General features: G+C 35.9%; 1 protein-coding gene across 1 annotated transcript; it reads left to right on the plus strand.

The window, feature by feature from the left end:
- The first annotated feature begins 735 nt into the window (after positions 1 to 735).
- Positions 736 to 3568, plus strand: LOC145120535 (receptor-like protein EIX1). Its single transcript, XM_079056344.1, has one exon. The coding sequence runs from the start codon at positions 744 to 746 to the stop codon at positions 3513 to 3515; it is 2772 nt and encodes a 923-aa protein (XP_078912470.1). The 5' UTR covers positions 736 to 743; the 3' UTR covers positions 3516 to 3568.
- Positions 3569 to 11003: the final 7435 nt, after the last annotated feature.

Here is an 11003-nt window from a genome sequence, read left to right on the forward strand (position 1 = left end):
TATAGATTTTAATGTCAGAACTTGAAAAAAAAAAAAAAATAGTATACTCTTTTAACTTTAGTAAGCTTATGGCATAGTGGATTAATGTGCTTGATTGGTATATCGCAAAAACTTAGGGATCCAGGGGATTTGAACTTTATCAATCCTTATATTAATTTGAACTCGTCTCTTCTCTTCTATCTATCTCCCACGTCGCCACCGTTGTCATGTTGTGGTTCTCCATCAGGTAAATTATCTCAGCGCATTTGTTCTTCGGTTCTCCATATTATCTGTTTATGTTTATATATGTTTTGTTGAGATTTTATATTCAACGTCACTTTTTAATTTTTATATAAAGACCCAAAGTAATATCATTACTATTTCATAAGTAGCCGTAAATTTGTATTTGATTTCATTAGTTTTGTTTGATTTTTGGGATTTATATGACATGGCCCAAAAAAATATCACGAGATGGGAAAAGACGATATATAGATAGTACGTAAATACAAATATCCAAGACTTGCAAGTCTTACAAGTCTTTGAATCGTTTAATTTGTGGCAATGCTTTTTCTTTCATGCAATGCAAATTGCATGTTGTATGCCCCACACAAGCAGACCATGAATTTTAGCCATGCACCCACTTAGAATCCTTCATGTTCACACTTCACAGTGGAGACTATATAAACACTCATGGGGGCAGTTCATATAGGCAAGCATGCATCAATACAAACCAGAAATTAGCAATTAAGAATTTCATTTACAACATGAATCCTTGTGTTTTTATAATGTTGTCAATTCTCTTGCTGACTACAACTACCAACCAATTAGTACCAGTGGGAGGAGATGATAGAAATATGAAAAAGTGTTTGGATAATGAGAGAGAAGCTCTCCTTCTGTTCAAAGCTCCCCTTCATGACCCCCATGGTCGTCTCTCTACATGGAGAGCTGACGAACATGACTGCTGTAACTGGAGCGGAGTCACGTGCAACAATCAAACAGGTCATGTCACAATGCTAGAAATTGGCTACCGTAATCTTGAAGGTGAGATAAGCGATTCATTGCTTAACTTAACCTACTTGACTTTTCTTGGTCTTTCCATAAATTATTTTCATGGAAACATTCCCACTTTCATTGGTTCTTTGACTCGATTAACTTACCTTTCCCTTTCCGATAACTCTTTTTCTGGAACCATTCCCAGGTCCCTTGGTTCCTTGACCGAGTTAACGTTTCTTAACCTTAACTTTAACTCTCTTTATGGAACCATTCCTCCAGAGTTTGGAAACCTCACCAACTTGCAAGTGCTTTACCTTTCAAATGTTGGAAGGTGTAGAGTTGAAAAGGTAGAGTGGTTGTCTCATCTCACTCATTTGGAGGAACTTGATATGGATGGGATTTCCCTAGCAAAAGCAGAGAAATGGGTGGATGTAATTCTGAGTCTCCCGAAACTCTCATGGTTAAGTTTAAGGAGATGTGAGCTGTCACAGGTCATGTATCCATATTCTTCTTCATTTCTCAACTCTTCTTCTTCTTCTTCATCATCTTTTTTTAGACTTGATCTTGGATACAACAATCTCACCTCATCCATGTATCATTGGTTGTACCCATTAACCACCAATATCCCCATTTCTCTTGGTCTCAATGGCAACATGTTAGATGGGATACCCAAATATTTTGGTAACCTCTCTAGTTTGACTGGATTGTCATTCGCTGACAACTCTGTTGCTCTTAACTTTCCTGATTTTCTCAACAACTTGTCTCTTGGATTACGATCATTGTTTGCTTTCAAGAACCAGTTTACAGGGTCATTGTCAGATGACATCCAAAAGTTTTCATCCCTACGATACTTGGACCTATCTCATAATCACTTAAATGGAAGTATAAGTGAGAAACTGTGGGAACTACCCAGGCTTGAATACCTTGACCTTTCTTTTAATAATCTTACAGTTCCTTCCACATATCACTTGTCAAACATCTCTTATGTTAAATATCTTGATCTGAGCTCTTGCAAGCTGCTAGAGCCTCGCTTCCCCAAGTTGATTCAGACACTCAAAAATCTTACACATCTTGATCTTTCCAATACTGGAATTTCAGACACCATTCCTCTGGAGTTTTGGGACGCGTGGCCTTCTCAATTAAAATATCTGAATCTCTCTTCCAATAACATTAGCGGGAAAGTACCAGATTTATTATCAAATTTTGCCAAAGATTATTCAGAGATGGATTTGAGTTCCAACAGCTTTAATGGTCCGATACCGAATGTTACTACCACTTTGACATCGTTAAATCTTTCCAGAAACAAATTCACTGGAGTAATCTCCTTTATATGCCAAATTGTTGATGGGCTCTTATACTTTCTTGACCTTTCTCATAACTCATTAGTCGGACAACTCCCAGACTGTTTGTGGCATTTCAAACACCTAAGAGTTCTCAATCTCGGACACAACAATCTGTTTGGAAGTCTTCCTCCCTCTATTGGATCTATGATAGAACTCAAGGTGTTGTATTTATTCAAGAACAGTTTCTCTGGCGAATTGCCTTTGTCTTTAAAAAATTGCACGAGTTTAATCTCGTTGAATTTGGGGGCCAACAAGTTTTCTGGTACTGTACCTGTCTGGATTGGGGAAAACTTATCAGGTTTGTATGTTCTTATCCTAAGATCAAACAAATTCATTGGAACCATCCCTTTACAGTTATGTCAGTTACCTAATCTTCAAGTTTTGGACTTGTCAATGAACAATCTCCATGGAAGCATCCCCTCATGTTTGAGTAATCTTACAAGCATGGTTCAACAAGGAGGATTCTCACAAGATGTGCAGTATTATAGAAATGTAACTGATAATATATTTGCATTGGAGACATATGTTGACCATGCAATGATAGAGTGGCAAGGAGATGAACGTGAATTCTTTAGCACTCTGAAATTATTGAAGACCATTGACCTATCAAGCAACAGGTTAACAGGACAAATCCCATATGAAATTACCAAACTTTCTGACTTGATTGCCCTCAACCTGTCAAAGAACGCTCTATCTGGAGAGATTCCAAAGAAAATTGGTGAGATGAAAAAGCTTTTGACTTTGGATTTATCACGAAACAATTTCTCAGGGCGAATTCCATCAAGCATGTCTTTTATGAGTTTACTGAATTACCTAGACTTGTCATATAATAGCTTTTCAGGGAGAATCCCAACTAGCACTCAGCTCCAGTCCTTTCCACGTTCAAGATACAATGGAAACAAAGGACTATGTGGACCTCCCCTTACCAAAAAATGTCCTGGAGATGAAGAATCAGAAGCAACATCGGTGATTGGTAAAAGTGAGGGTGATGGGGAAGACACAGATGATGAACTCATGGGATGGTTTTATATTGGTGGGGGCATGGGTTTTGTTACTGGATTTTGGATAGCATGTGGGGTTTTACTTCTCAACAATCGTGGGAGACATGCATTTTTTCAATTTTATGAGAGCTTCAAAGATTGGGTTTATGTGAAGGTAGTTGTGTTCGTTTCAAGTTTGCAAAAGGCTAGACAGATGTAGTTTGTTATCTAATTCTTATTTTCCAGTATACAGTGTCAATAAATTTGCCACTTAACACCAGCTGGGGTGGCCATTATATTTTTCCCGTGTTGTCTAAAATAAGACATTTATAAGTGCACAAAAAACCCGGTTTGGGAAAACAAAAGCAGAAACTTAACCAGATTGGTTTAGGAAAATGATAAAATATTTAATTATTCATTACATATATAATATATATTAATAACAGAACACCCGAATTGGGCTTCCACACAGCACGTACGTGTTCAAACATGTATCTCTTGACCATTAAACACCTCTTGGATCATCTATTCATGTATCTTAACACCCGCTCGAAGAAAAGAAACATAAGATTATGAGCAACAAAGCAAATCACATTTTTGGTCCCTGAGTATAGCTTATTTTTTCAGTTTTGGTCACAAAAAGTTTGTCTCTTGCAATTTGGTCCATGTTAGAGTTTTTGTAATTTGTAACTTTATTGGTCTATATTCTAAGTAAAATAAGTATATTTTTGGGGCCAAAAATGAAAAAGATCAGCTATTGATTAAGATCCGGAGCCCAATCCTTTCGTTGAACAGCCCAATTATCAGAGGATGCTCAAGCCACATGTAGGGGAGTGATGCCATGAGTTAGTTATTTAATTTATTGGAGGAATATTATTTAGTGGAGCATGATTGTGAGGTGAAGGTCATGATTTGATTTCCTAAAAAGATCATTACAAATTGTAATCGGCCTTGTGGCTTGGACAGGAAGAAGTTTTTTGGTTTTCACAATTTGATGGAATAGAAATTCATTCGCCTTCCTTATCCGCCATTTTTCCAGTTACTGCCTTACTATTCTTATCAGTTATACTCTGTGAACAAAAAACATTACCAAAACGCCAAATAAAGAAGCGAATGAAAAAAATAGTCGCACGGAATTACAATGCAAATAAAACAATCAATCAAATAAGAAAAAGTAGAGCAAAGATAGGCACTACATACCATACCAATATTTTAAGAAGGCTGCTTGAATAAAGAAGCGAATGAACATCACCATGGCCATGATGTTTTGAGTAATAAGAGAAATAAAAAAGGGTTTATAATTGGGAATATTACAAAAATATATATTTTACAAAGTTCTTTCACCTGTATTGTTGTATATTTATTATTTGGATCTAAAGCAAGCCTAACATCATTATCAGCCAAACAAGCAACTTTTTCTTGAAACATAGTCGCACGGAATTACAATGCCAATTATGCCCTTCTATACTGTAGGATAAAGAATACCCGTTGATGTAGTAGATAAAGTTTGTTTTTTCTTTTTTAATTATCCAAATACAAATTATTTAATTTATATTTTTATTAGGCTTAAAAGAATCCATTTAATGTTTACAATCTGAAAAAATAGTAAATTACATGAATGGTCCCTGTGGTTTGAGGTAATTTGTGTGTTTAGTCCATAACTTATTTTTTTAACTCCGACAGTCCCCATTTTATGATTTTATTAAGCGCTTGTCTCTGCCTGACCTAAAAAGACTAATGTGCATTTATTAATTTATTTTTTAATTAATTTCATATTTACGTATTTCTTTTCTAATTTATTGATAAAAAGACAAATGTGGCCCACCTCTTTTCTCATCTCCAATGTCCTCTTTGTATCTCTCTCATATCATTATGAATTTGTATTCCCCGTCCATGGTTACCCTTACCTAATGTCTTCTTTCTTTTGAATATTCCATCATCGGAGCATTGCAGATTTGCAGATGAAGTGGAGGATGATGACCCCATTTCTAACTCAACAAACTGCACCCAAGTAGATCTTTTGTGTCTTCCACTCCATTAGATGCGACCACACTCATCAGCCCAAATGGGAGGCTTCCATCGACTCTTTTCTCGTTTTCGTTTGGGCATTAGCCGTCGACCCTCCATTTTTCCACACGCAGTCCAACGCCAACGACAAATATTAAAGGATTTCATATTTATTCCTTTTTCTCCAAAGAGACCGCCGTCTAGGGTTCATGTTGTAACGTCCCAAAAATTAAGACTAAAAATTTTGATTTTCAAATTAATAAAAACCAGTATCAATAAACATCCAAGTACATCAGAGTCATGTAATATGCGGGACAATGTGGTGTGTGCAATGCAGTCATCCTAAGCTCTTCCTTTTTGAAACAGAATGTAACGCCCCATTTCTGGTATGTAATTTAATTAAAGTATCTTCATTTCTTAAGGGGTACTCGACGAGTCTGTAGCCCGACTTATCGAGTAGAAACGAGATGCTCACACGATTTAAGTTGGCTACTCGGCGAGTCCATATGCTGGGACTCGGTGAGTCTGCATGTCTGGATAAAGCCCTAATTTCAAGGGTTTACACCCTGTTTAAACACATTTTTGCGCCCCAAACCAGCCTCCATCACCCTTAGAGCGTCCCTTACTAAACCCTAGCCTCCCTTTAAGCTTTTTGGAGTATTTCTCATCTTGTGAAGGATTTTTGGTGTATTTTTGAAGTTAGAAGAAGAAGAGAGAAGAGAGGTTTTCAAGAGGAGCAAAGGAGATCTGAGTTTCTTGTGTCATTCCATCCTCCACTAAGGTATAAAGCTTGAATTTTGACTTGTCATCATGTAGATCTTCTTAAAAGCTTGCTAGTGTTGCTTTTGAGCCATTTTCTAGACATTGAGGTCGATTTATGGGAAGTTAAGATGAATGGGTTCAGATCTAAGCATTTTCTGGACTCCTTGAGCTCAAGGTTGCCACCTTTATTGAGCTAAACACCCATTCCAAACCTATATCTCCTCTTTTAGCTTCTTATTGGGCATTTTAGCTTATCTTGAGCATGCATGAACGTAAAGTTAGAAACTTTACGTGTGAAATCAGTCCTAGGAACCCAGATCTATGAATTGGACGCATTGGAATTGAGAAAAATAGACTGTATAGTAATGGCATGCTTGGGACTAGGCGAGTTGTCCTTCAGACTCGGCGAGTCGAGTCGTGAGTCCTTGGTTTTTCCCCGATTTGAGAGTTTAGGGTGAATCAGTGAGTAGAGTAAGGACTCAGTGAGTTAAGACTTGGATTTGGAAGTAGTCGGACTCGACGAGTTGTTCATACAACTCGGCGAGTCAAATACTGGGTGTGTTCTTAAGTTGAAAGGGAACTCGACGAGTTGTTCATACAACTCGGCGAGTCGGATGAAGATTAGATTCGATGTTAGTATCGAAGAAGAACCTATCGAGTCTTTGCCAAACTCGATGAGTAGAAGCGAGTAGAGGATTAAATGGATGATGGGGACTTGGCGAGTTGGCGGTCCAACTCGGCGAGTCTGGTCAACTGAAAGTTGACTTTAACCTGGAGGTTGTCCGGGGGTAAATAGTCATTTTACCCTGAGATTTGTTATCAGTATTTGATTTACTGAAAGAATACCATCGCCCAAGTTTCAATTGGACAGAAGCTTGGAATCATATGATTTGAGTCATGTGATGTATGGAAATCTTGGTACTTAGGAAATTAAGACTAATTCCTTGTTCACACAAGTATGAAGGACTAAAGGACTAGAACACAATGTTGTGCACTAGTCAAGTCCACCACAAAAACGATAAGACTATTCATTATGATTTACTAAAAGTTTAGTAAATGTGGTTATGCTTACAAGATTAAGTGTAATTCTGAATCATTGAAAAGTTTCAATGAATGGCAGAACGAATAAAAAGAATTAATTGGGCAGAAAGATAAAAGTTTCTCGAATCTGAAAAGATGGGAGAGTACTTTAGTATCATGTTTTATGATCGTCTCATTGATTATGAAACCATATCACAATTAATCCTCTAAGGACACCTTAGTGCATAAGTATGACTAAGAAGAGGAATCGTGAATTGTTAAAATGGTTAAATCAAAAGGTGAATCATACTTCATTCCAAAAATCAAGTCTTAGAATCGTACTCCAAGATTGTGATATTGAGTGACATGTCTTCAATAAGTTTAAAACACTCATCAAGTGTGGAGTAGGAAAGGTTTTCTTATTCCTGCACATTTAAAATTGGTGAGTTGTGATGTCTTGAATAAGACAAAGACCGACTAAGAGCAATTGTGTGAAGTGTTGTCTTGATAAGAATCCGCGCTAACTCTTGAGTATTTGTTTGTCAAGAAATGTTTCTTGACAAGGGAATCTTATATGTCAAGAGGTCAATGGGAGTCTTAATGATCTTGAAAAGCTTCAAGAATTGATCAATCACTAGTTGACATATTCTTGTTTTTTGTGTCATTCCAATTGAGTTGACTATGCATGTGAGTTCTATGAGTTCTTATTTGAATGCATAAAGGCAAAAACACCTTAATCATTGAAAGTTTAGTGATATGTATGGGTGAATTGCTTAACTACTTGGAAGACATGGTTGGCCCTTGTGCTGCCAGGTGGCAAGAGATTAAGATTGAACAAGTTCAGTCCATATGAGTTTGGATTTGTCACAACCTTGTCTTATGATTATGGTTATGACAAATTCACAAGGATAGGAACACATACACCATTAAATCTAAGTGTCATAAGGTTTCTCTCCGTTTCATGAAAATGATTGTGAGGAAATGCTTTCACTAAGAGAGATTTTAAGGAGATAGAAATTATGATATTTGCGTTCTCAAATTCGATTGATTACGACATCCCTCTTCATAGTTCGAATTGTGAGATTTGGAAATTAGTCTAAACATTTAGGACTTATTGCTATAAGTTCTGAATTAGTTTAGACATACATATGAGCTATCTAAGGAAAGGTGTATGAGTTTGAGAAGCTTAGATAAAGGCTTATTAAAGCATATTGTATTAGAAATATGAACTTTGGAAGTCAATAAGTATTGATTGTAGGGGTTGAAATGTTGTTTTACTATAATTAAGGGAGAGAATATTATACTTTATTTCAAAAATCTAAAAGATTGGATCGAGAAATTTTAATCAAATTTAGTCAAAGGACATATATAAATGTTATGTTGAAAAGATTCAACTTAAGGGAATTTTATATATGGCAGTATTATAGCAAAAAACTAGTAAAGTATCACATTTTCATTATGAATCGTGTCCCATGCGCTTCGAGTATATGATCGATTGCATATGTTGTAATATTCGACCGTTTTAAATTTTCCAAATGCCTAGGGCATTAAGAGGGAAAAGGACCAGAACCGAATATGACTAAAATAATTAAACGACTGTCAATGACAATTTAAGGTTCGCCAAGGATTGGTCACTTGTGGGCAGTTGGAAGTATAGTAACGAATGGACCATAATGACATTAGATATGATTCTATTAATAATGAGTTGTCGTATGGAAAATATGGAAATGTTTCCATATTGGGAGTTGGATATCGAGAATCTATGTCTAGATTAGAAACTTTTATGCAAGAAGGATGTTCAAAGGAATGTACTTTGAATGTGAGACTTCATATCTATGGAATTGCCTTGTAACAATCTCCACTAGAGCAGTTTGTGATTTTATTGGCAAAGTCTTGGTGACTTTGAAGCTATGACATTACAAAGAATCATTGCATAAAATGTTAGAATCTAACATATTCTAATAGTGGCAAGAATTTGATATTTTTACACTTATGAAAAGGATTAGGAGTTATGAAATGAGTATCATCGGAAATGTCTTCAAATGATCTATTTCACAAAGTATGGACCATAGGAAAACAGAGTGTGCATGCTTGGAGTATGAGACAACTGTTGTTATAATTCAAGTAATAATTTGATTATCCGAAACATTATACAATGAATAATGTGTAATCAATATGGTGACCAAATAAAAAGTGTTTTATTTATACTCAAAAGTTTGGTGCCATATTGGATTCGGTTATTCTTGTGTTTCACTTTGCATGTTTTGACTTCCCGAACAATAAGATTATTCAAACCATCCACAGTCGATCATACTTTGGATGTAGGCATGAAAGAAGACTGTCATGAATCCGACTGTAGATTGTATAAAGCGTTTTATGTTGGATAAGGTGTCTAAGTCCATAACTATTTCTGGTATGTACTTGACCCGACCCGGCATGGTCCATTTGGGTTGCATGGCACCATGCAATTGGATAGACTAAATGAGAGAAATAACACTTGTGGTTTATTAATATATTATAAGTTCTAATATATTAATAATATTATTTAATTAGTTTGATCAAGAATTAATTTAGAATTAATTAAGTGATCAAAAGATAACTAATTAGATATATGGGTAGATTATGTAAATCTTCCATATCTTATATAGTGGGCTAAGAGGCTCCATGGATAATCAAGTTGGGTTAAAACCATTGGATGCTCCATGGAGGCTCCATGGGAGTTACAAACCCATGGGTCATGGAAATGAAGAGTCATGACACATTAGGGTTTACATGGTGTAACCCTAAATGTGTCAACACTATATAAAGCTCATGTTTCTCCCAAAATCGGTTACACACATGCATGTTTGAGGGCTAGAGCCGATTTTTAGAGTGTTATACTTTCTCTCCAAGTTTACTCCATAGCATTTGGTGTTGTGTGAAGCATTTGAGGCATCACACTTGGGGTGCTAGGCTCACAAGGTTTCAAGGATCAAAATCAACAACAAGGTATGTAGTTCTATCTTTTATTCAAGTTAAAATTGTTCCCCATGTATGCTAGATAGGATCATAGCCTTGGAAATCAACTTTGCATGATAATTAGACAAACATAGATCCAAGGTTATTAGGGTTGCATGTACACTTAGGAAGTGTTAGAATGCTCAAAACCCATCAGTGGTATCAGAGCCTAGGCTTGTTTGTTTGTTATTTGTGCTAAATTGTTGAAAAAAAGTCGATTTTGTGCAATCTGCCTGATGAACTCGCCGAGTTCATGTGTATCTTCATCCTACTCGCCGAGTAGGTTCGTGCACTCGGCGAGTAGGAGCCTCAGAATGCAGATTTTCGACTTTGGTTGCTGGAAATGGACTAGAAACATTACCCTAAACTGTTTTGGTACTTGAAAACTTGTTTTAGATGGTGTAATGTCTTTACTAATCCATTTACAACAACAAGTTATCAAAATTACAAAGTTTTAAGTGTAGTTTTGATCCATGAAAGTGTTCATATTCATGTTCTTGATCTTATGATGTCTAGATGATCATAGGAGTTGTTTGTAACCTATTTGGTAGATTAATTCATGATCATTATGTGTTTTAATGGAGTCCATAACTTGTCCTCAAGTTATGGAAAATCAAAAGTCACTTTGTTTTAAAACCATTAAAAGAACACACGGGTTATAAAATGAAGAGTCTTCATTTTTAATACTCTAATTAACTCATAAGTTACAAGAAATGAAAAGTCTTGAAAGTTTACAAAACTTGCCCTCAAGTTTTGGAACAAGTAAAGTCTTGATTAAAACTTTAGTTCCAACCCTTAGAATTTTAAAAGTTAAAATTCAACCCTTATACTTATAATATTATAAGTTAATAATATATATATGTATATGATCAAAGTCGTCTTACCGCTAGTACGCCTCATTCACGAAGCCAGTCTATAAGGT

The sequence above is a fragment of the Lactuca virosa genome, chromosome 6 (genome assembly GCF_052849685.1).
Source record: "Lactuca virosa cultivar CGN04683 chromosome 6, Lactuca_virosa_CGN04683_v6, whole genome shotgun sequence".
NCBI lineage: Eukaryota > Viridiplantae > Streptophyta > Magnoliopsida > Asterales > Asteraceae > Lactuca > Lactuca virosa.

Coding starts and splice junctions, on each gene's coding strand:
- LOC145120535 (XM_079056344.1), top strand. CDS start 744: ATGAATCCTTGTGTTTTTATAATGTTGTCAATTCTCTTGCTGACTACA.